The 26,255-nt window shown below is 45.2% G+C and overlaps 1 protein-coding gene across 1 annotated transcript in view; it reads left to right on the top strand.

The window, feature by feature from the left end:
• The window catches only part of DOCK8 (dedicator of cytokinesis 8), a 209,809-nt gene that overhangs the window by 138,670 nt on the left and 44,884 nt on the right, over positions 1 to 26,255 (top strand). The window contains exons 20-29 of the mRNA XM_008144966.3: positions 532 to 766; positions 3,304 to 3,468; positions 4,272 to 4,444; positions 7,291 to 7,386; positions 10,491 to 10,586; positions 15,066 to 15,215; positions 17,113 to 17,226; positions 18,474 to 18,629; positions 20,863 to 21,002; positions 21,925 to 22,094. Coding sequence (XP_008143188.2) covers positions 532 to 766; positions 3,304 to 3,468; positions 4,272 to 4,444; positions 7,291 to 7,386; positions 10,491 to 10,586; positions 15,066 to 15,215; positions 17,113 to 17,226; positions 18,474 to 18,629; positions 20,863 to 21,002; positions 21,925 to 22,094 — 1,495 coding nt within the window. The remainder of the gene's footprint in view (positions 1 to 531; positions 767 to 3,303; positions 3,469 to 4,271; positions 4,445 to 7,290; positions 7,387 to 10,490; positions 10,587 to 15,065; positions 15,216 to 17,112; positions 17,227 to 18,473; positions 18,630 to 20,862; positions 21,003 to 21,924; positions 22,095 to 26,255) is intronic.

Here is a 26,255-nt window from a genome sequence, read left to right as displayed (position 1 = left end):
TAAAGCAAAAATAACCTTTAGTTCTTTATGGGGACTTCCCAAGCCTGTTCAGGTTTAAACTGCATTTGAATGGGAAGACCTTATAAAAAGGTTGAGCACCTGAATGAAGGAACCCAGTCCCTGTACAGTTGGCTGAGAAATTATGAGGGGAGACTTCATTTGAAGTCTGTCTCATTTCCCTCTGCGGTTCTGCCATTTCACCAGCCTTTCTCCCACTTCTGCATCCCCTCCTTTTCGTGCCACTAAGTTTTGCACCTGTTTAGACCCATTTTGGGCTGTGTATGCTCACCTGGTGTGCTTGCTTCTGCTTACAGAATATGTCAGAGTCCAAATTATTTTCTTCTTCAGTTAATAGTTATGGAGAGGGTCTATTTTGTGCACACCACTCTACAAAGCGGTTCATAACCTTGGTCTGAAACATCCATGTCTCAGAACTTCTGGTCTAAGACCTGGGATAAAGGGCTCTGCCTATGAATTCACTGGTGAACCTGGATGGGACAAGACCCTGAGGCCTGCTGTCTGCCTTCCCAGGACAACCACCTGGAGAAGTTCTTCACTCTCTGCCACTCCTTGGAGAGCCAGGTGACCTTCCCCATCCGCGTGCTGGACCAGAAGATCAGTGAGACGACGCTGGAGCATGAGCTGAAGCTCAGCATCATCTGGCTCAACTCCTCCCGCCTGGAGCCCCTCGTGCTCTTCCTGCACCTGGTGCTGGACAAGCTCTTCCAGCTGTCCGTGCAGCCCATGGTCATCGCCGGCCAGACAGGTAGGAGGCGGGGAGGAGGCGGGGAGGGGCAGGCAGTGCCTTGTGTTAGGAGACATGATTTTCCAGAGATCCTGGGAGCAGGGAACGTGTGATCTTCTTTTCTGTTGATGATGTGAGTCTGAGGGAGGCCAGGTCCAGTGCTGTTTCTTACTCTCCCTGGATGTTAAAAAAGAAATTAAGATCGGATGCTTAAAATCACCGTTTTTAAAATAAAAATTTTAAACTATTAGAAGCAGTCTTTCAAATTCCATTCCTTGTAGTGGATAGAATTCTTGTACTTCTAAGATATTTTTTGTTTTCTTGACCAACAGGGAAATATAATATCTCAAAGGAATAAGACAATTCATATTAAGTAGAAGGAAAGGAATTCTAAATTGAAATGCAATGTGATCATGTTTTATATTGAGATTGTAATGTACATACCATAAAGTTCACTTAGGTGTACAGTTTCCATGGTTTTTAATATATTCACACGGTTGTGCAACTATCACTACGATTTAATTCCAGGTGAAAGCCCTCCTTCTTAGCAGTCACTCAATATCCACCTCTCCCCTGAGCCCCTGGCAACCACTCATCTATTTGCTGACTTATAGTGTATTTTAAATGCTAGCTTTTAACGAATTAACATTAACTACAATGTGTGAAACCTCCGTTGGAAATAATGTCATGTAAGATGTGGGTCCCGTGGTTCTGCTGGCTCCTGCTGGGGCAGATTGGCTGGTGTAGGGCATTTTTGTCTGACACCGTTTTTGGTTGGGCTTGTTATCCCATGCTAGCAAGTGCAGCAGATGTCTTTCAGGTGGGCATCATCAGTGTTCCCGGCACTGTGCTAGCAGTTGTAGGCTTCGCAATAATCGAGAGCATAGCTGACCTCAGAGGACTTACACTAAATACAGTGGAGAGCAGCAGCATAGGACAAGAATCCTCGAAAGGACACAGCTAAAAATACTGGGGGGTGGGGGGTGGGGGTGGAGGAGGCGCTAGAACATCCATCTGGGAGGATGTTGGAGGCCCCTAGGAAGAAGGTGTTTGAGATGACCTTGAAGGAGGGGTAGAGAGAAAGCAGCCCAAATGGAGACAGTGGAAGAGAGTGGCAAAAGCAGAGACCCAGAAAAGCATGGGAGTGTGAGGAAAGAAGGAAATGGCACAGTTGGGCTATGGAATATGAGTAAATTGATTCGGGGTGGAGGTGGTACTTCCTGAACTCGGAGACCAGGGAATAGCATGTCTTCTTAACCCCTTGTTTGCACTGTATCCTGGGGTGTGTCTTTTGTGGTTCCACAGTTAAGACATCCATGTTGTAGGCTACCTTTCAGACGTGCAGCTGACACCTCTCCAGCTAGATTCCTGCAGAGCAGTGACCTCTCCCCTCCCTGGATTTCTTTCTATACCCCCACCTATGTGGCTCACTGCTTTGCATGTTTCCACTATTTAATACAGATTTGTGTGTTGGACAGAAATATTCATTCACATGTCTTCTCCATCGCAAGTTGCTGCCTTGTCATGGGGACAGCAGGGTGTTGGGACAGGCAGAATGAGTCGAGGTGTTTAGACAACAAACCTTTATTCAGACCTGTCGTTGTCAGACACAATGAAAGGCACTGGAGAGACAAGAAAGTAAGAGAAATGCACTTTGCCCTGGAAGCGCATCCAGCCTGCTCAGAAAGACAGGATTTACCACCAGAAATAGCCAAAGCATGTTGGGACTTGCTGTCACTTAAGCCCTGTGCTGAGTGGTACCAAAGGCTTTGTGGGGGAGATAGGACTGTGCTGAGCATTGAAGGGTTGGTGTGATTTTGTGAGTGGGAGGAGGGCTTTCTAGGTGAGGACAACAGTACCAGCAAAGTCACAGAGAGGAGAAAGAGCAGACATGTGACGGGGATAAGACAGTCAGTGCCTCATTTTAAGGGAAGTGGAGGTTGAGCAGAAAAGGGTCCAAAGTTGGGTAAGTAGGGTGGAGCCGAACTGTGGAGGGCTGGAGCTCCAGAACAGGACAGTGGCTGTGCTAAATCAGTCCTTTGTAAAGGTCCATTGTAGGGGATCACCTCAGTACGTACATTTTTAGAGTAATCTGTACACCAAGATGCAACAGTGCATCTCAGACCACAGTGTGCACGAGAATCCCGGGGCATCTTGTGAAAATGCAGGTTCTGACTTAGTGAGTCTGTGGAGGGGCCTGAGATGCTGCATTTCTAGCAGGCTCCTGGGTGACGCTGACCATGTCAGTGCAGACCCCACTGAGTAGCCCCAGTTCACCTCATGGTTTAGAAAAGGGAGGTTGTCTGGATAGTCTCGTGTCTTTGTCACGAAAAAGCGCAGTGCTGGTGGGAGGGCGAGAATGAGGGAGGAAGCGTGAAGCCGTTGGCAGCCTGCAGAGCCAGCATGCTGGAGCATCGCTCCGCCCCAGGCCAGCATCCTGACCCGCCTCGCTCTCTAGGTCGGTGGTCAGGCTCCCTGTCACTGCCCTGGAGAACACTTTACTTTGGGTTCATTAAGGGCCGACGGTGAGGCTGCCCGTTTTTATCTTGGTTCCTCAGCCAACTTCTCCCAGTTTGCCTTCGAGTCCGTGGTGGCCATCGCCAACAGCCTGCACAACAGCAAGGACCTGAGCAAAGACCAGCACGGGAGGAACTGCCTGCTGGCCTCCTACGTGCACTACGTCTTCCGCCTGCCGGAGCTGCAGAAGGACCTGCCCAAGTCAGGTAGCCTGGCCTCGAGGGTGCCGTCTGGCGGCCAGGCACCCTCCCCCCACCCCACTGCCACGTCATTCTAATGAAATAAAAAGCGTAAACGTTACATTTTATTTTTCAGAATGACACAAATATGACATGAATACTAAAATTAAAAGTTTATTTCTAGATTTTCCTCTTGCTTTCTTCCTGCCTCCATCCTTCTTTATATACTCTAAGCACTTATTTTTTCTTCCTGCTTGATAATCCCTCACTGGTCGTGACACACAGGTTGAGAACCGCTAGCAGGGTTGCCTAAGACCATCAGAAAACACAGATATTTACATTATAATTCATTAACAGTAGCAAAATTACAGTTATGAAGTAGCAACGAAAATAATTTTATGGTTGGGGGTCACACAACATGAGGAACTGTATTAAAGGGTCGCGGCATTAGAAAGGTTGAGAACCACTGCCCTACTGCCTTACATCCTAACTACTTACCCCCAAATCATTGTCTTCCCTAAGGCATCAATATATATAAAAGCTTAATATGCAAAGTGTCCCTTCAGGAGTTTGACCACCCGGAGTTTGATCACTCACTATGACGTGTGCTGACCACCAGGGGGCTGCGCGAAATGAAGGAAAGCTCCTGCCGGCAGCCACTAGGGACCCTACCCGTGCATGAATTTCGTGCACTGGGCCTCTAGTTTAATAATAAGACCCTAATTCTGAGGCCTAATCTACCTCATCCCTCTTCAGTTGCTTCTCAAGTCCAGGAAGTGACTCTAACCCCCTTTCTATTGACATGTCTGTACCTGACGGGATGGATGCAGGCGGCTCCACTGCCCTCCCGGATCCTCGCTACCACACGTATGGACGCACCTCTGCGGCTGCCGTGAGCTCGAAGCTGCTGCAGGCCCGGGTGATGAGCAGCAGTAACCCGGACCTCGCAGGGACACACTCTGCCGCCGACGACGAGGAAGTGAAGAACATCATGTCCTCAAAGGTAGGGGAGATGTCACACCCTGGAGAGTGAGGCGGGCTTTCTATTTCTAACTAACACCTGGAGAAACAACACGACATCAGCCACGACTGCTGCCCACGGTGTTGGTCAAATGCTTTCCTGCTCAGAGTATTAATTGTCTTTTCTTTAAAAGTGAGTGCGGCCATTCAGAAAGGTGCAGCGGCATTTGAGGATCTGCTCAGTTCGCTCTGGCAGGAAGATTTTAGGGCATTGCTGGTTTAGCCACAAGCAGTCAAGAATATCATGAATCTTATTTTCAAGGGAAAAAAAAATAGCTTTAACTATTTTTGATACCTAGAAAGGTTGTTTTTTTATTTTGTTTTGTTCTTTTATATCTGCCTTTTGCCTTCATTAACATCTATAGCTTCATTATCCCGTGTACTAATCCCAAAGAGCAAAGCCACGTTTTATAGAGAAGTAAAAACAGAGAGGGTTAGTGACTTGCCCTGTTGTTTTTTCTTGATAAACTTATTTATTATAGTAGAACAGTTTTAGACTTACAGAATGATTGTGAGTACAGTACAGAAAGTTTTTCTGTACCACATACCCAGTTTTCCTACACATTATAATGGTACATTTGTCACAATTAGTGAACCAACATTGATATGTTATTATTAGTAACTAATATTCATATTTTCTCAGATTTTCCCTAATGTCCCTTCTCTGTCCAGGGTCGCATCCAGGGCACCACATTCTGTTTTGTACTCTGGCGGGAAGTTTTTAGGCTCCCGCTTGCTGTGACAGTTTCTTAGATTTTCCTTGAGGTACTTTTGTAGAATGTCTCTCATTTGAAATTGTTAAAAGTTGTGATATAATTCACATACCATAAAATTCTCCTTTAACCCTTTGCACTCACTTGCTTTTTTTCATCGAGCTGCTACCGATGCTAACCGTGTCGAGTCACACTCGACATCCGAGTGCAAAAGGTTAAAAGTATGTAAGTCAGCAACCATGAATTCGTAGTCTGAATTTTATTTCCAGTTATCTGTGGCCTCAAAGCGGCTAAGCTTTTAGAGTAGGATCATTTCCCCTAAGGACGGTAAATCAAACTCTCTAGGTTTGGGCACAGTTTCCCTTACAAAATCCACCCGTTTGAGACAGTATGTTTTGATAAAGGGAATCTGGACGCCAGGGTTGGGTTGACTCTGACACCAGCTGGCCTTGTGGTGCTAGGCAAGTCAGTTCCTGCGCTGGGCCTTATTGTCCTCGTCTCTGTGGAGGTTTTGAACCCTGGCTGAACTTAAGAATCCTCTACGCATCTTTTAAAAACACTGGATCCGCCCTGGCTGGTGTGGCTCAGTTGGTTGGGCGTTGTCCATGCACCAAAAGTTTGCTGGTGTGATTACTGGTCAGGGCACATGCCCAGGTTTCGGGCTTGATCCTTGGTAGGGGGGTGTGGTGGCCGTAACCAAGACAATTGATGTTCAGCTCTCTCATAGATGTTTCTCTCTGTCCCTCTTCCTTCCTCTCTCTCAAAAAACATCTTAAAATAAAATAAAAAACCCTGGATCCACCCCCAGAGATTCTGGTAAGCTATAGGTGTACCATAGGTGATATTCTACCCTTTTTCACTTACAAAAAAAAACACCATGGAGGTGTTGAAGCTGGCTCATACCAGTTTTTAAGAGCTGATTGTTAAATTCCTAGGAATTTTTTAAACTGGTTATTAAACACAGACATTATTAAAAATTAAATTATATAAAATAACAAATAAGTTATAGTAAAAACAGAGGTAACCTAAATGCAGGGTGGTATCGTGGATTGTGTCTTGGAACAGAAACAGGACATTAGTGGAAAAGCTGAAGAAATCCGAATAAAATCTGTGGGTTAGTTAATAGTAATGTGCCAATGTTCATTTCTTAGTTTTGACAAATGTACCATAGCTATGTAACCTGGCGAAGGGTATACTAGAACTCTGTACTACCCTTGCAACTTGTCCGTAAATCTAAAATTATTCTACTTTACAAAGGTAGTACTCAAACCTTATCTCTTCCTAGTTATTCTACTGCGTTTTACTATTACCTGTGTTCTTGAGGTTATGTCTATTGTATCTGTTTGGTGGAAATACTATATAATGCTTTCCTACTGCACATCTCTTCTCAATGTTATGCTTAAAGCCATTGTGTTAACTTGAAATCACCCACAATGGAAGAAGTTACAGCACAGAAATTGGCAAATGCTACAATTCAGGCCCCCCTTCTCCACCCCCGAGAGCTGGTGGCTAAACATTTGCCAGCACACCATGGTTCAACCTCATATTTAAGGTCCCATTTTCTGATTGCCCATGGGAGAAGTGATCTACAGTTACCACTGACAGCCTTACTCATAACCATTTTCTTTAATAAAAGTGAAAATATTAAATTATATGTAGAGTAGGTTAAGACTTTTCTAATTGTTTTGTAGTAAGGGGAGAAAAGTTTGTCCAAAGTGGTTTTTGACAATTTCTTACAGTTACAGTACCATCCTAACCCACAGAGAGGCACTGTTCCCATACGTTTTTTCCTGCTCTCCCAATAAAGTCACAGACTGAGACTGTTGAAGGGACTATTACTAGTAAACACCCCTGGTACTTAACTAGGTTTCACTATAGGTAACTACACACCAAACTGTGGTCAGTGGTTGTCTCAGACGCAAGTAGAACTAGGTGGAACTTTACCTTCTTTGCTTTGTTTTCTGTTTATGTAAACAATCGTTTCACCTTTGTAACTAGGGTAAAAGTAGAAAATACATTAAAAAGGAATTTGGAGGTGGAGATTTCCAGGCCCCTGACTCATCTTCCCAGTGAACCCCTGTTGGTTGCCTGTTGAGTGGTGGTTTGTGTATTTCAGATTGCTGATCGCAACTGCAACCGGATGTCTTACTATAGCTCTGGCAATAATGATGTTCCAAGTGCAACCGGAGCCCCAAGGCCAACCAGCAAAAAGGTACTGAGCAGGGCAGTGTGAGGACAATATTTGCCGGTGCCTTGTTTTCCCCCTCTTCACACTCACACACACACACACACACACACACACACACACACACACACACACACATTTGGGGCCCTGTCCTTATCCCCCATTTTTTGACCAGGTAATTACCTACTAACTCAGTGGTTCTCCAACTTACCATGCATCAGACATACCTGGGAGGCCTGTTAAAACTGATTGCTGGGCCCTCTCCCCAGAGTTTCTGATTCAGTAGATCTGAAGTGGGGCCCAAGAATTTGCATTTCTAATAAGCCCCTAGCTGATGCTGGTCCAGGGACCACACTTTGAGAACCACTGCATTAGCTTTTTTTTTTTTTTTAAAGGGAAGGTGAGATGGGGACAGTTCATCCTCTACCAAAGTGCATGGCAATAATGAGGCATCAGTTATTTAACAATACATATATTAAGGGACTATGAAATGCTTTCTCATAATTCTTTCTAATCAGCCTTTCCTGTGAGTTCATAGACTTTACAAGCGGTTAAACTGCTCACCAGAACTCCTTATATTAACAAAATGCTCCGATCGTAGTCCCTGACTGTGTGGCCCAGAGGTGGAGGGGGGAAACTGTCATCCCAGGTTTCCTCCTCTGCCATGCACCCAAGAGTCTCACCTTTATAGTAGCTACTTACGTTAAGGTCTTGAGTGTTTGTTAAGACCTCTAGTAAGAGGGAAGCCATTCACAATCGCTGACACCTCAGGAAAATGTGTATTAAACAGGCGAGGAAGAAATGAACTCGGCATAGCTCTTGGGACCAGGTGAGGGAAATATCATGAGAACGGGAGCCTGCAGGGCTCATGCTACAGTAACCCAGGCCCCGTGAATCTGGGGAGAGGTACCAGGAGTTCGTGGTAAAAGCAGTGAAAGGAGATATGGGTAGGTGCTGAAGATAAACTTTTCACTTACTCTAAAACTTAGCTTTGAGCTTTGCGGTGACTGGCGACAGGGACCATTTTCCTTCTTAAAACCATGATTTTCCTGCAGCCTGACAACCTCAAGGCAGGGCCGATTTCTCCCAGGCAGAGTCATTATCTGGTTTTGTACTTGCTTCGTTTTAACTTGGCTTCTGGTCAATGAGATAATTTCATTTCCGAGGGAAGTTTAGCCGGTGTGTTTCCTTAGGAGCTGAGCAAACAGGGTCCAGCTGCTTGGCTACTTCCTGTAACCTCCGGAGCAAGGTGTTCTTATAATACTGTTGCCCGCCGAGCAGCATCAATTCCTTAAGAAGCAGTTAATCCCTCTCTAATCTGTTCTTGCCATAAGACTCTGCCAGTCAAGCTGACCTACTTTCCGGAGGTTCCCTTTAAAGCCGGTAGAGTGTTCTCTCTCCTACGGTGGGAAGATCGTGTGTAGCCACGTTACATCATGTGCGCACTTAGACCACCTGCCAGACTGACACTCACCTCATGCCTCTCCAGGTGGGAAAGCTTCCCTTAAGACTCCCAACAGCAAACAAGTGTATTAACGTGTATTAAGATGATAAAAGTTTGACTTGCCTGGCAGGATGAGTGGAACCCACTGACTAGCTTCAGCATTCTCCATTCATCACCAGAACCGGCCGGGGATGTAAATAGTTAGAATCCCCAGACATCTGCACATGGATTTTCCATTTGTCTCCTTTTAGTTTAGCTGAGTAACTCTCAGATTTTAATGTACTTGAGAATTAATAAATTGGGTTACATGCATTCTGTACATTGTGGGTAATTTAAGGCTTAGTCAAGGGCACTCTTTGCTATAATCAGCTTTTTGCTTTAGGTGTTGAACTTAAAACTTACCTTCCACATAAGCCAGTGCTCTAGGGTGTGATATTAGGATATTCAAATTTTGGCTTTCTTACCCACAAAATGATAAACAGTAAGTTCATCTGCCTTTATTCTAGGTTTTGTGATCATTAGATAAATGAAATCCATAGAAAATGCCCATTTTTGTCATTAGTTAGGTGGACCAACCATCCCAGTTTGCCCAGAACTGAGGGGGTCCCTGGGATGCGGGACTTTCATTTTAAGACCATGATAGGCTCAGGCAGACTGAGATTAATTGGTCACATACCTTTAGTCTTGAACTTCATCCCATCCAAACTTTTTTCAAAAGCATTAGCAAGTAGCCAGATAAATGAGGGAATGAGAAAGGCACAAAAGGTATAAAAATTACCATCTGCTCCGTTTGCTGTCGAGCAGTCAGGTGACTTGGAGGGAAGTGTGGACATAAAGTGGATCTGAGGAATTTTCAAGCATCTGACCCTGGAACATCAGAATTTAGAAGTTGTGAGTTCAGGCTGATGCCACTATGCCTTTTACTGCAGAGGATCTGCTCATAAACGCAGCCCATCAAAGCCATAGTGGGAGTATAAAAACAAAAACTGTCCAATCTGGAAGGGAGTTTAGATACCATCTAGTCATTGGTTCTCTAACAGAGGTCCCCAGACCAGCAGTGCCAGCAGGAACGTGTTAGACATGCAAATTCCCAGGTCCTTCCCAGACTCACTGAGTCTGAATCCAAAACTCTGGGGGTGGGCCCAACAGTCTGGGTCCTCACAAGCCCTCCAAGGGATCGTGCTGCACAGTCATGTTTGAGAACCGTTGCTATCATGGTTTTCATGGGTGAGAAAACTGAGGGTAGAGGAATGGCTTGCACACAGTGTTTGCTGCAGGATCTAAAAGGAAAAACACGGGCACCCCCAGTTCTGATGGCTACCCCAGAAAGCAGACCCCCTCCCAAGCTGAGGCCATTCCTTCAAACCCAGCTCTCCTGTGTGATACCACCACCAACCTTCTCCTACCGACCTAAATGTCCTCCAAGCTCAGGTTATTTCAGCATTGGCTTTGTCATCTACCTGTGGTCTAGGACAGCGGTCGCCAACCAGTGGTCCACGGACCACGGTGGTCCATGAGGTCCGAAAGGTTGGCGACCGCTAGTCTAGGACATCTAGGACACACGTGTCAGTAACTAACAAGCTATTACGATTGGTAAGAAAGAAAAGAGGTGTTGGAATACAAAGCATTTGCCCTCACAGACGGTCATTACATGAATGTAATGTTTCTTTGGGTGTTTGTCGTCTAGCATTTTCATGAGGAGCTTGCCCTGCAGATGGTGGTCAGCACTGGAATGGTGAGAGAAACAGTCTTCAAGTACGCCTGGTTCTTCTTCGAGCTCCTGGTGAGATTCATGCATGTTTCTATCTGTGTTCAGTAGGGCATGAAAAGCACATGGCAGAAAGGCAGTGATGTGTCCCATAATAGGAACTGACATTTTATCCACCGAGTTGCTCCCGCTGAAAACCTGGGATCATTCCTTAAAATCTTACTCTCCTTCACCCCTCCACCCAACTTCCACCAAATCTTGTTTTTTCTATTTTGAAAATCTACCTCCAACACTTTGGTTCTCACCATCTTCACCACCAGGCCAAGCCACCATCGTCTCTCTGGTGCCTCTTGCAATAACTTCCTCCTTGGCTGCCTGCCTTCATTTTTGCCTGAGCCCATCCATTTTGCACAGGGCCCCCAATATTAAACAGATAACATCATTCTCCTCTTTAAAAACCTTCAATGATTTGCAGAGTATGAGAAATAAAGCACACATCTTTGTCATGGCCCACAAAGCCCTCATAATTCTATTTACCTCCATCTCTAACTGACTCATCTCATGAGTGGCTCCACATGGCATCCTGGAGCTCTCTTTTAAAGGCATGTTGGCTTCTCTGCATGTATAACAGTGGCTCTGTCCTTCATATAATTCTACTAATGGCTGGCATCCCTGAGAAAGGAAAAATAATAGCATTGAAAATGTGTTGTATGTCTTACTGTGTTTGTGCTGGGCACAGTTTTAAGCACTATCTCATTTAATCCTCAAACAGCCTTGAGACGGGAGTTTTCTATGGGATCCGGGGAAGGGTGGTGGTCATAAGGAGGAGTCTCCAGGTCCACCAAGGCTTCCTCAGTCCCGCTTTGCTGTCCCTCACTGCAGGGAGCTAAGAGCCATGGAAAAGGTACAAGTTGCTTTTGATCTTGCACATTTATTTACTGGGACTTGGTGGGCCCAGGAGAGAAAGCAAAAGCTAAAGCGCTGGGAAGGAGGGACGGAGGGGAGGAGGACTATCCCTTATGCTAAACAGATGCTGGAAAGGAAGCTCTTGGTGATCCCAGCACATGGAGGAGGTTGGTCAACATGCAGGTCACCCAAGACACGGTTCCCAGGGCTCTACATGTTATAACCTAAGTCTGTCAAGATCCTAGCAGGACAGCGTTGGCATTACTCAAAGGGGTCAACTGAAAAGCATTTATCGGAGGGACTCTGCCCAGGGTGTACACAAGTTACAGAAGCAGATAAGGGTTGGTGAGGCGCCCAGGGAGCTGCAAGTGCTGGAGGTTGTTATTCTAAAGAAGCCAGGGTGGGGAGCTCTCTAGCAGGGCCTAGAGAAAGCTGAAGCAGAGGAGAAGGCCCACACACAGCAGCTGGAGTCCTAGGGAAATGTTGCCACTGCCAGAACCATGCTGTGACAGGAATGAGGGCATGGAGTGACCGCTCCATTCTCCCGCCCACTGATCCCTTGCTGGTGTCTCCGTTGGCCCCTTCCAACCAGAAGCCAAGGAGACCTGAGAGGTGTAGTCCACGGAGATCAGCTCCTCAGGGTTAGGAGATAGACACAAAAGGGCAAGGGATGGCGCTAAGTAAGGGCTGGGTTGGAGGCAAATGGAAACGATCAGCCCCAGCCAGAACTTTGCAAGGAAACTGGCCTCAGACTCAGACAGGGTGCCCAGTCCTCTGTGCATTGTTTGTGCATTTGCTTTTCAGATGCCCAGTAAGTTATTTAAAAGCCAAGACAGTTTTTTTGCCCAAGAAGCTTGATGAGAAAGAAAGCACAGCCTTCTTGGACGTAGCCAACAACCTGGGAGATTTAACACCTTCCAGTTGTGTTAATGCCCAAGCAGTAATGAACAACCACTTTGGCATGAGAGCTGCTGAACACCCTCCTTTTGTGAATTGCACACTTGCTAATGAATAGTTCCCCGTGCTTCTGTAAACCGCTGAGCCAGGCTTTGGGGACCCAGAGGTAAATGGGTGACCTAGTTTGCTCAGGACAGGAACGTCTGCACCAAGGTGTTCTTTAGAGGTACACTTGCTCTGAATGGGTCACAAAGGCCAATATGAGGGAAAATGTTTTCCTGCCTCACCCCACCCACAGATAATGGGCCAAGCACCCACTAATATTTCTACGGGGTGCTCCTCTCTAGACATACAGAGGACACAGTAGCTGGCAAGTTGCTGACCGCCTGGAAAGAGGCCATCACTTGGAAGTGTGCTATTGTGAGAATTATTTATTTGGTTGTAGGATGGCCAGACGCAGCAGGCAGGAGCCGAACACCGCAGTGAGCTCCAAAAGCCTGGTGCGGGGTAGGGAGCCAGCAGAGAATCAGGACTAGGGTAGCCCAGAACAAAGAGGCCTTGTGTTCCCAAGTCCTTGGTTAGCATAGTGAGAGACACTCTGCCAGACAAAAATGGGGTCCAGTTCCCACCCCTCATCCCGGTCCTCTCACTCAGAGTGTGAGACTGTGGGGTGCAGACATGTCCATGGGTCCTGAACCACAAAGGATGTGACAGTGAAGAAAAACTATGGTTCTTACACTGGGCTTTCGGATTCTGTGTTCTTAGGTCTTCCTCGAGCTGGCTGTGGCATTCTCTCTCTCTCTTTGTTTTTTTGTGTGTGGTGTTTTTTTGTTTTTTTTTTTAAATCCTCAACTGAGGATATTTTTCCATGGATTTTATTTTATTTATTTATTTTTAGAGAGAGTGTGGAAGGGAGCAGGAGAGACAGAAAGAGAGAAACATTGATGTGAGAGAGACGCATTGATTGATTGCCTCCCACACAAGCCCCAACTGGGGCTGGGGATCGAGCCTACAACCGAGGTAGATATCCTTGACTGGAATCAAACCCGGGGCCCTTCAGTCCGCAGGCCAATGCTCTACCCAAACAGGTTAGAGCCGTGGCATTGTCGTAAAACATGAAACACAGAAAGCCTGTCTGCTGTTTTTCTCCTCTTAATTTACCTTCTCCTTATTGTTTTATCTGTTTGTCTCAGTGCTGATGAAAATTGCCAATCCTGCATTCTTAGACACAGAAATCTGCCCTTAATGCAGAGCAGTTCTCCCATATAGCACTTGGAAGGAGGGGTCGTTTTTCCCATACAACTGCCTTTCCTCTTCTTCCAGCCCTGACCTATGCGGTCATCTTCAGGCAAATGTGGGCAGTCTAACTTCCAGGGCCATTTATTTTTGCCACAATTCTCTGTCTAGCCTGGACACATTCATGAAAAATGACCTCAGAGGATAGACACCCAACCACCAGAACTCCCAGTCTTTCCCATCAGGTTGTTCCTAATCGCTCTGAGCAACTTTCAACAAGGACAAGGTGCAACCTCAAACTGTATCAAAGGGATATCCCAAGAAAAAGTCCCCCAGATAAGCATGATCTAGATTTAAAATCGTGGTAGGCATTGAGCTGGTGGTGGATAGTCATAATATAATCACCAATTGACACAAAGGTTTTTATTTTTATACTAGAGGCCCGGTGCACGACATTCGTGCACTGGGTAGGTGAAGGGGGGCCCTCAGCCCAGCCTGCGCCCTCTCGCAGTCCTGGACCCCTCAGGGGATGTCCAACTGCTGGCTTAGGCCCACTCCCCCCTGGGCCTAAACTGGCAATCAGACATCCCCCGAGGAGTCCTTAGCACTGCAGCAGAGGTGAGAGAGGCTCCCGCCACCACCACTGTGGTGAGCCCAGCTTCTGGCTGAGAGATGCTCCCCCTGTGGGAGCACACTGACCACTAAGGGGCAGCTCCTGCATTGAGCATCTTCCCCCTGGTGGTCATTGTGTGTCATAGCGACCAATCATTCCACCATTCGGTCGATTTGCATATCAGCCTTTTATTATATAAGATATATATATATGCGCATATGTATATGTATATAAATTTAATTTAAGTATATATTTACATATTTAAAACATAGATAAAAACAAGTCAGTCTTATAGAACTCAAAACATAATTTCTCTTAGAAGCAATGTTCGAAGTAGTGGTCAGGTTTCCAGCTAACATGCTATAGAACTGTTTCTGGGAGAAACTGTGCTCTTCATTTCAACTTGAAATCCCGATAGGAGGAACAGTTCTTTCCATTTCTCCTTACTGTAGTTTCAGGAATAGCAGGGACTTCAGTTCACATCACAAGCAGTTTCATAAACAGTCCCCTTTTCGGTGGTGTGCTGTGTGCTATGGCAGACTGATGGCTAAGTGGCTCTGGGAGCCACACGGGTCTGCCTCCCCGGACATAGGCAGTTGAGTGAAGGGGAGTCTCATGACACGGTGGCTAAAAACTAAGCTCCCTGGCTTTGTCAGCAGCAAGGAGGAAGCCCCCTGACTTGGGGTCAGAAAGAGGACACTCTTCCCACCTCCTACCACCATGGTAACCATCTGTGTGTCAGGAGCATTTTTAGTCCCCAGCCTGCTTGGGCAACTACCAGCACAGATAAAGTGTTAGAAAGTCTATTGTTAATGAGCTTTTCTTCCAGCCTTTTTCCCTTTTCCACAGTGTACAAGCAGGTCACCAGTTTCCATGTTGACATCTCCCCCGTCCCTCTATAGGTGAAAAGCATGGCCCAGTATGTACACAACATGGACAAACAGGACAATTTTCGGAGGACTCGTTTTTCCGACCGTTTCAAAGATGACATAACTACCATTGTTAACGTGGTCACCTCGGAGATTGCAGCCCTTTTAGTAAAGCCTCAGAAGGTAATTGTGCCGTGTGACTATTTATGTTCTAAATTTTTTACCTTGAACATGTTATTTTCATAATCAGAGAAAAATAAGCATCATCTTAAAGCAATAATTTGAATGTAACTAACTATACCTGACAAGCAAATGCTGTTTTTTTATGCTGAATGGGACCTTAGAGTGGGACAGGAGGTTTGCTATAAAGAAATTGCAACATCTAATTGCAGTAGTTTAAATTATTATATCAATGTAGAAATTAGAGAGAATATTCTTGTTCTTAGGAAATATGCCCTGAAGTATTATGGGGTAAATGGGCATAATATTTGCAACCTTCTTTTTTAATGATTCAGAAAAAGAATTGTGTTGATAAAGAGAATGATTATTGTAGCAAAACGTCAAATATTTATGAACCTAGTTAAAGGGTATACAGGAGTTTTTTGTTTATTCTTGCACCTTTTCGGTAAGCTTAAAATTACTTTAAAATAGAAAGTTAAATATATAAAATGAAATAAAACAAAAATTTCAAAGGCAACTATAAAATTTGAGGCAGCAGTGATCATTATTAATACCTTTCTCATTCTAAAGAACATGTATAGCACCAAGTGCTCAGGAGAAATAACCACTTTTCTCATGGCAAACTTTGTGAGAATGGCAGTGATATCTCCATTTTGGCAGGCATGAACAATGAGGCACAGTGAGGTTGAGATTTTTAAAAGTCACACAGCTAGCAGCAAAACCAGGACTGACAATTCCATGCCAGAATATTCAGACAGTTATGTATACTACCCAGGGGTGGCCCGTGGGGATGCTGAGAGTGTGAGGATTTGGTGCTCCATGAGATTGTGGAAACTTCTTTATCAGGTCTTCATCCATGCCAGTGGCTGGTCAGACTGAATAACAAGAGGAAAATCTTTTCAAGATGTAACGTAACAAGAGGAAAATATTTTCAAGCTATATTTTCAATAGTGTCAGAGAAAACTGATTCATCATTCTGGGACTAGGAGGCATGACTATGAACAAGTGCATCCCGATTGCTCTGAAGTCCTGTAAAACCCCTCATAAATACGAGCCCTTTGAAGTAATAAACACAAAATCTTGTCTTACTTGATACCAGAGTTCGCCCTACCATGAGTGACTATGACCTCTTTTAGGCTGAGCATGCTGCCTAGTTGGAAAGATAAAAATCCTTAGGTAAAAATGGAATCTTTTATCCTGATTTGGTTTTCTGCAACAATACTTATAAGAATCTGTCTCATTGAATATAGTGAATACATTTCAAGTTACTTTGCCAAAACAGTACTTGCCAGAATCAAATAAATTTTGATAAAGCCATAAGAAGAAATACGATGTAGGATGTAGGAAAATGTTTATTATGTAATGTTGAATGAAAAAATTCAGGACCCAGCCTTGTATATAGAGAATGAGCTCACTTATATACATGTAAATATGCATGTAGGAAAACAAAAACTAGAAGGAAATGTACCTTAATATTAACAGTAGATAAAGAATTTCTTGATTCAACCTAACACTCATGGCATCAGTTAAGTTCTAAATTATATTTGCTCCAATTTTGCAGGGTTACCTGCTTTGCCCAGTATCTTTTAGAGGAAGGAATCTATAATAATAAAAGCATAATATGCTAATTAGACCAGACAACCTTCAGGACGAAGCTGGGGCTGTGAGGGAAGCCCGGGTCCTGGGGAGGGAATCCCGGATTCTGGGTGTGCCAGAGGGAAGCCAGTGCTGGCAGCCGGGGGAAGGAAGGCCTACTCTTGGATGAATTTCGTGCGTTGGGCCTCTAGTACTGTTTATAAAAATAGGACCTGCCTCTCCCAACTTTCCCACCAGGAACCTAGAAGTTCATGACCAGCATTTACCACAAAATGACTTGAGTATTTGTATGTTTGTTTTTAAGGAAACTGAACAGGCGGAGAAGATCAACATCAGCCTGGCTTTCTTCTTGTATGACCTTCTCTCACTTATGGATCGTAGCTTTGTGTTTAACCTCATCAAACATTATTGCAACCAGGTGAGTGTTCCCTCGGACGCAGCCATGTTGTCCCTGGTTCCTTCTCATCTGTGTGATGCTCGTTGTCATGGTGAGCTGTCTTATCCACTGCCAAGTTAGACAGCTTGGCTCTTGTACATTCTGAATCTTATGCCATAGACATCCCTAGACACACTAGTTTGCATGGATCCTAAAGCATTTACCAACCCAGTACTGAAGGGGTAATCTAAGGTAATTGAAATTTGTTACTGATATAATCAGCTTTCTTCAATTTAACATTTAACAGAAATTACATGACTATAGCATTCAATCTTTGACCAGGCATAGAATTCAAAATATGAGGTCTCCTTTCACATGTTAGGATAATTAATTAAAGTGCATGAGGAGGAGGCATCTCCGTTGGCATGGATGAGACATCGGTTTCCTGTGCCACGGCGGAAGGGTGTTTATGATGACATATTGAGAGGTTCAAGGTCCATCAAAACCCTTCTTTCTGTGCTTTGCCTTAAGAGAAGCTGCCTCTCATTTGCAGCCTATTGAGTCTGGATCCTTCAGTTGTCACTTTCCCCAAGAGAAGCACGAGATCTCTTCCAGACTGTCACCTGTGTCAGCGTTTCGTTGCTAATTTCATGGTTGGTTTGTTCAAGGGAAGATTTTTTTTCTGAAAACTCTTCCAGTTTTCTGTTTCTTTCTCCTCTACTTCCTCTTCTCCCTCTTTGAAGAAAACTCTTTGGCTTTTTTTTTTTTTTTTTTTTTTGGCAAAGTAATTTGATGCTCTCATCCAGGGAACTGGCTTGAGAACTTCCCGTTGGGGTCTTTAATTAGAAACTACAAAAGAACACTTGTGGCATTAAAGCCACCCAGTCATATTCCATTAGTTTTGTGTGGCCCCATGTGGGGGCAACTCCTTTCATTTAGATTCTTGGACACAGTAGGGTTTTTGTAAAATTAATTATATTCTGTTACACTGAAGACATACTTCCAGATTATGAACAACAGAGTCTTGCTGTGGTATTACAGATTTGACAAGACTGGGGTTGGGGGCAAGAGTCCTCATTCTGGGCAGTTTTTAGGCTAGGAATCATGAATGAAAACAGGTAGTGGATGAAAACCTTTTGGGCCTCCCTGTAATACAGAGTTTGCCATCTGCTGTACTGCCCCATTCATGTTTATTAATCTGGGGCGAAAGGATATTTTTGTGTCTGTCAACCTCAACTCCATCCACCTTATAATAATTGCTTCTTTCCTTTCCTCATTGTTCTCCCCAGCTGTCAGCCAAGCTGAACAACCTCGCGACGCTCATCTCCATGAGGCTAGAGTTCCTGAGAATCCTCTGCAGCCATGAACATTACCTCAACCTGAACCTCTTCTTTATGAGCGCTGACACTGCTCCAGCATCTCCCTGCCCCTCCATATCTTCCCAGGTAACCCGTTACCTGAAAGAATTATACACGAGATTTCACTTAATTAGCTTAATTTAGTAATTTGTTCTCTAAAGGTTGGTGTTATTAATTTTTAAAGAATCAAGCCCGGTTGGTGTGGCTCAGTAGTTGAACCAGGAGGTCACAGTTCAATTCCCAGTCAGGGCATATACCTGGGTTTTGAGCTGGATCCCCTGTAGGAGATGTGCAGGAGGCAGCTGAGCAATGATTCTGTCTCATCATTGATATTTCTCTCTCTCTCTTCTTCTCCCTTCCTCCCTGAAATAAATAAAAATATATTTTAAAAAAGAAAAATCAAGCTATTGAAACAGATCAATTGATTCAGATACATACAAATATGCTTCCCAAAGTTGAACCCTCTAACTAATCATTCACATACTAAGTGATTGATTTCTCTCTAGGCTCTAGAACAAGAAATCCATATATACTATGAAAAATCAGAAATTTGTAGAAAAGTCACATGTCTTCTTTTGTCTCACATTAATCATCTTTCTACTTCAGCTTGACAGTCTCCTCTACTCACTTTACTTTTCTGAAACCCCAGCACCATGAAATTTATGAAGTTGCAGGTTCCCTTATATTGATTCCAAAATGATCTAATAGTGTTTTTTTAAATATATTTTTATTGATTTCAGAGAGAGAGAGAGAGAGAGAGAAACGTCAATGATGAGAGAGAATCATCGATCAGCTGCCTCTAATAGTGGTTTTTAATGTGGGTATTATATCCTTGAACTCTTTTAGAACTTTTTGGTGGTACTGATACAGAATGGAATTAGGCACAAGATGAGTCCACCTTGAATCATATTCTAGATCATTTGGCTCTTGAAACACTGAAAAGATCACATCATAAACTAAGCAAATGGCCTGTTGAATAGGGAATATATTTCTAACAAGTTTTGTTCATGATCAGTCAGAAAGAGGAACACTTGTATTAATACTTATACACAGGAGTTTTACCAATCATTTTTTGTAGAACAGTATTTTTCAAGTTAGGTTCAGTGGGCCCCGGATTCTACCAGTATAGGATGCTGAGAGGTATTATGGAAATACAGGATTTCAAAGTCTAATCAGTTTGGAAACCCTGTGTTAGCAGGTTTCTTTGCAGAAGTCCAACCTAGAGTCTCTTGACTTGTTGGTGTAAATTGTAAATGCCTCAGGGGCAGAGGAGGCAATGGGAGGAGGCGTACGATGAGCAGTGATTCCCAACATGATTTGACTCCAGAAACCTTTTGTTTTTTCTCCATAGATTTCTCAAGGGGCTAGTGTCCTCTAGAAAAGCGTTAAGGAAATGCTATTCTTATAGTCACATTTCATTTATAGGGAACAAATCAGTAGCTCAGAAAAGCAGGTAAGATTTCTCAATATTAGGTTCTATTTTTGTTGCATATTTCTTGATACTAGCACAAAGGTGAAGGTCTGTCTTATTAATTGAAAAATAATAATCTTGGCCATTCATGCCCAAAAACATGATCCAGGTATTAGCTCTGGGGCCATCTGAGTGAGAACTGGGAACGGTGTCTTACAGGCTGCAATTCCAAATGTGCTCACTTTGCCCCAGGTCCTGGCCCACATTCCCTGTGACTACCCTAGGGAGTTAGCAAACCCAGGGGCCAGGCCCAGCCCCCCAAACATCAAGGATTCCAGAGACATTTTGATTCTCTTAATGAAATATACAGTGAGCCGCAGGATAAGAGCACAGGCATTACCTGGGACTGGGCCATCTGATACTTCCCTGCCCTGACACCGCTTTTAGTTTCCAGCCCAGCAACATTCAGACACTGTGTGTAAACCATGTTTAGAAGTGCAGCTCAGTATACGAGCACTGTTCCCTATACAGGAGGCGTTTGTTAGAGAGGAATTGCCTGCTCACAGCTGCAGCATTGGGTCCCGTTCCCATTTCCCTGTCCAAGTGTTGTCCTGGGATTTTCATTTTCAACTTTTGATTGCTTGTGAGGAAGGGAGTGTTACGCGTCGTGTGACAGAACCCGAGTGCTTTATTTTCATCTTTGCCAATGGGCAGTTTTCCATCTGTGGGGATGGGAAAGCTAAGGGACCACTCTAGTCTCAGTTTCCTTATCTGTCCCACAGGGAGAGTAGTGGTGATCCTGGGTCGTGCTTGCCGAGCTTGGCCATACTCATGCTCAGTAAATACCAGCTCTTGTGGCCTTGATCCCAGTTCTTGCTACTCATAGAGCTGCTCCTTGCATTTCTGTAGAACTCGAGCTCCTGCTCCAGTTTCCAGGACCAGAAGATCGCCAGCATGTTCGACCTGACTCCTGAGTTCCGCCAGCAGCACTTCCTCACCGGCCTTCTCTTCACGGAGCTGGCCGCTGCCCTGGATGCGGAAGGGGAAGGGTATGTTTCTGGCGTTAAAAATGGGATACGAAGCACACACAAAAATGCTACCTGCTGCAGTTTGCAGTTCAACATTCAGTCCATAGAACCTTCATATCCACTAGGATGGCTATAATAAAAAAGTCTCATAATAGAAGTGTTGGCAAATGGAATAGGGAAACTTCATGCTCTCCTGCTAGGAATGTAAAGTGGTGTAGCCACTGTTGAAAACAGTTTGGCAGTTCCCCTAAGCATTAAACATAGAGTTACCATATGATCCAGTAATTCTACTCTGTGGTATATACTCAAGAGAAATAAAACTTATATCCACACAAAAGCATGAACAGAAATAGAGCAGCATTCATAATTCATAATAGTCAAAAAGTAGAAAGAGTCCAAATGTCCACCAATTGATGACTGGATGAATAAAATGTGATATATTCAGCCCGGCCATCGTGGCTCAGTAGCTGAGCATCGATCTATGAACCAGTAGGTCATGGTTCAATTCTTGGTCAGAGCACATGCCCAGGTTGTGGGCTCTATCCCCAGTGTGGGCCATGCAGGAGGCAGCCGATCAATGATTCTCTCTCATCATTGATGTTTTTATCTCTCCTTCTCCCTTTCTCTCCGAAATGAATAAAAATATATTTAAAAATAAATAAAATAAAATATGATATATTCATACAATATTATCCAACAATAAAAAGGAATGAAAGACTTGATGCTACACCATGATGAACTTTAAAACATCATGCTAACAGCGACCCAGGACTAGAACACAGGTAGTCTGTCTCTGAGCCGTAAATACTTCTACCCAATTTTTCTTGATTTTCACATTGTCACCCCATTGTTTAGGAACATGCTGGTCACTCCGTATTGTTTAAGAGCGTTTCAGTCAATCTCCCTTCATCATAACCTCTAGCGTTCTGTGTTGTACCAACAGGATCAGCAAAGTGCAAAGGAAAGCTGTCAGTGCCATTCACAGCCTGTTAAGTTCTCACGACCTTGACCCGCGCTGTGTCAAACCTGAAGTGAAGGTCAAAGTTGCTGCCCTTTACTTGCCTTTGGTTGGCATCATCTTGGATGCTTTGCCGCAGCTCTATGACTTTACAGGTAACAATTCCTTCTGTTTCCTCCTCTGGATTGACGGGGGGCCCTGCCCAGTGCTACACTAGAATGAGGTTTCTGTCCTTGGCTCCAGGGAGGATATGCTTAAGGGAGCAGTTCTCCACACTGTGCTCTCCAGACCTTTATAAGGCCTCAATAAGTTTCATTTTCTTAAGGTACATAAGCCTGTATCTGTTTTTATTTGAAGATTATTTATTTGTTCATTCATTCATTCATTGGTCTGAGGGTGTATAATAAACTTTATAGACCATACATCACAAAGGATGAGATAATAACAAGATCACCCAACTTTGGAGATTCCTGCTCTAATGCCTTGAAATAAAGGTGTTCCTTACCTTCTGAGCAAAGAAGCAGCCTCAAATGAACCTAAACAATTGTTACATGCAAAAAAATATCCTGGTGTCTTTCAGGATTAGGAAAGTCTGCCATGGCGGAGGAATTTTGCCTTTGGCACTAAGAAGTTGATTCTGAGGTCCGAATTCATTATCTCTCACATAGGAAGGGGGGAAAGGATAAATTATCTCAAAGGGTGTGGATTCAGAATGTAGATGAACAAAACTACCCTATCCCTGAGAAAAGCAATCCCATTGCCTACCATCCCCACAACACACACACACACACACACACACACACACACACACACACACACACACACCTATTTCTGATCACTTCAGAGTGGTGCTTGCTTTTCCCCCAACTCAAGGGAAGTTCTTAGAAATGACCATGCTGCATTCTTGACTGATGCAGGATCCTGGGGTCTGAGAAATGCTTACATCAGCCCAGCATTCTTGTGGGCAATCATCCTTGGAATCTTAGAACCACCAAAGTTCTTGCTTCCTCTAAATGCAAAGTGTCGTGTGTGATTTAATTATTTCTAAGATCATTATGGTGATAAGTATTTAGCTCAGAAGATGAGCAAAAAAAAATAAGGGGCAAGGAAGTTACAGAAGCAAGCTTGGCACACAGGGTGAGTGGGCTGCAGGAATATATTAGAGCTTCCTCTGGGTGTGCCTGACTGCAGGGCAAATAGAGAACAGAGTCGTCTTCAAAATTGGAAGATGTGGCTCAGAGCAGGGCAGGTGTCCTGCAAGACCATTTCTAGAATTTCGTGAGAAAGTTTCATTTGAAGACCCGTGATTGGTTTATTTCCAACGCAGGGAACCACTTTAGCGCACATTCTCCAGAGATTCCTTGTTGATTAGAATTTTCCAAATTAGTTACTTGGGATCAAAACTTTTTAGCAATTCACTTTTGAACCTTTTAAGTCTTGACTATTTCTTTACATATACATTGAACTTTATGGTCATAATGAGCAGACAAGTGGGGGGAAAAAAGTATTCTATTATTAATATGGTATAATATATCTATTGTATATGTAATCTTTAGATTGATAAACTAATAAGAATATAGTCTTTAGAAAGAGAGACAACTGATTTCAAACTGCAGCCCATTTATTACTATATTAGAGGACCAATGCACGAAATTCCTGCAAGGGGCTCGGCCCTCACAGCCCCGGCTTCTTCTGGAAGGTCATCTGGAAGGACATCCGGAAGGTCGTTCGGCTGTCCGGTCTAATTAGCATATTACACTTCTATTATTATAGGTGTGATCTTTGATGAGATCCTCAACCTTTTCTCAGATGTAAAAACTCTGATAATGGTGCCCACATCATAGATGAAGTGAGAGAACATTTTGTTATAGCAAATGTTTAGATCCTTCCTTCCTTTTCTTATAACTATGACCCTGTGCATATTTAGAGGGAGAAAGAATACATCCTCAAATATCCCTGTATTACCAGATCTTGTATCATTTCCATGTGCTATTCATTTTACCATTTGTTTAAAGACCCAATTGCCTTAAAATACAATAGTGAATTATTATTTTTAAAAATTGAGTTCTTAAAAAAACTGCACCCTTTTTTCAGAACTTTAGCAGATGAAAATACTGTTCTCATTGTACTTTTTTTTTTAATTGAAGGTCCAATACTGATTATGTTGACTGGTCTAATAAAATGAGTTTATAAAGGATCAATCAGGTGCAAGTGTGTTAATACACTTTTCTAAGAATTTTCTAAATACTTTCTATATGTGTGATTGGTAGTGTTCTTAAAAACCAACCTTTTAAACCTTTTTTTACTTGCCTATATCTAGATCTATATATAAATATAGATATGTCTATATTACATAGATACAACAAATTAACATTCATTTCAAAACATTTAAAACTTAATAAAGTATTGCTGAATTTGTTATAATAGCTTGTTATTCTATAAGGTATTAATTAACTCTGTAATTATAGGCTCCTTTCTATTTAGTTATTATTTAAAATATCTGAATACATTTTAAGTGTTATAAAAATTGTTATGAAAGTTCTAAAAATTTTTTATTTTAGCAACTGAAAAAATTAATTTCTAGCATAATCTTGAACTAGACGTTCTGTCTTTTTTATTATAAGCCTTCCCCCTTCCCCCTATAGATGGTAGCAGATAAATAATGTAAATATCAGGTTTAAAATTATTGTGATGACTTTAGTGACTGATAAGGATCAGGTATACATTGGATATCCTATCTAATAATAGAGTAGTATGCAAATTAACCGTACCTCCGCGACAAAAATGGCGGCCCCCATAGCCACAAGATGGCGGCGACCAGTACACTCATCCCGCCGGAGTTTCCCAGTTCCAGGAAGGACTGCCGCTGAGAGCCAAGAAGCTCGGGGTGTCCGGATGGGAGGCGTCTGCACCCCCACGCCGCCATCGCCGCCTGGAGACCGCCTGGGGTGTCCGGCTGGGAGGTGTCCGCGCCCCCATGCTGCCATCGCCGCCCGGAGACCGCCCGGGGTGTCCGGCTGGGAGGTGTCCGCACCCCCATGCCGCCATCGCCGCCCGGAGACCGCCCGGGGTGTCCGGATGGGAGGCGTCCGTGCCCCCAAGCCGCCATCGCCGCCCGGGGAGTCCGGCTGGGAGGCGTCCGCGCCCCCAAGCCGCCAACCCCTCCGGGAGGCCGCCCGGAGGCCGCCCGGGGTGTCCGGATGGGAGGCGTCCGCGCCCCCAAGCCGCCATCGCCGCCCGGAGACCGCCCGGGGTGTCCAGATGGGAGGCGTCCGCGCCCCCATGCCGCCATCGCCGCCTGGAGACCGCCCGGGGTGTCCGGATGGGAGGCGTCCAAGCCCCCAAGCCGCCAACCCCTCTGCGAGGCCGCCCGGGGTGTCCGGATGGGAGGCGTCCGCGCCCCCAAGCTGCCAACCCCTCCGGGAGGCCGCCCGGGGTGTCCGGATGGGAGGCGTCCGCGCCCCCAAGCCGCCATTGCCGCCTGGAGACCGCCCGGGGTGTCCGGATGGGAGGCGTCCGCGCCCCCAAGCTGCCAACCCCTCCGCGAGGCCGCCCGGGGTGTCCGGATGGGAGGCGTCCGCGCCCCCATGCTGCCATCGCCGCCCGGAGACCGCCCGGGGTGTCCGGATGGGAGGCGTCTGCGCCCCAAGCCGCCATCGCCGCCCGGAGACCGCCCGGGGTGTCCGGATGGGAGGCGTCCGCGCCCCCACGCCGCCTCGCCACCCGGAGGCCGCCCGGGGTGTCCGGATGGGAGGCGTCCGCGCCCCAAGCCGCCATCGCCGCCCGGATACCGCCCGGGGTGTCCGGCTGGGAGGCTTCCTGACCCCACGCCTCCAAAGCCTCCCATAGGCAGCCTGGGGTGTCCTGATAGGAGGCGCCCAGGACCCCACGCTGCCATCCCCTCCTGGAAGCAGCCCGGTGTGTCTGGCTGGGAGGCGTCCGCGACCCCACACCACCAACGCCTCCCAGAGGCAGCCTGGGGTGTCTGGATAGGAGGCGCCCAGGACCCCACACTGCCATCCCCTCCTGGAGGCAACCCGGGGTGTCTGGATGGGAGGCGCCCATGATCCCACACTGCCATCCCCTCCCAGAGGCAGCACAGGGTGTCTGGATAGGAGGCGCCCAGGACCCCACACTGCCATCCCCTCCCAGAGGCAGCCCGGGGTGTCTGGATGGGAGGCGACCTCAACCCCACCCCGCCAACCCCTCCCAGAGGCAGCCCTAGGTATCTGGCTGGGAGGCACCCGCGCCCCCCAGGGAGCGAGTCAAGTACTGATGATTCTTCCAAAGGAAAAGTTTAGAGAAAGAGAGGATAG

This window comes from Eptesicus fuscus, chromosome 15, assembly GCF_027574615.1.
Source record: "Eptesicus fuscus isolate TK198812 chromosome 15, DD_ASM_mEF_20220401, whole genome shotgun sequence".
Taxonomy (NCBI): Eukaryota; Metazoa; Chordata; class Mammalia; order Chiroptera; family Vespertilionidae; genus Eptesicus; species Eptesicus fuscus.
The sequence above is the reverse complement of the archived record's forward strand: the minus strand, read 5'-3'. Positions and strand labels throughout refer to the sequence as shown.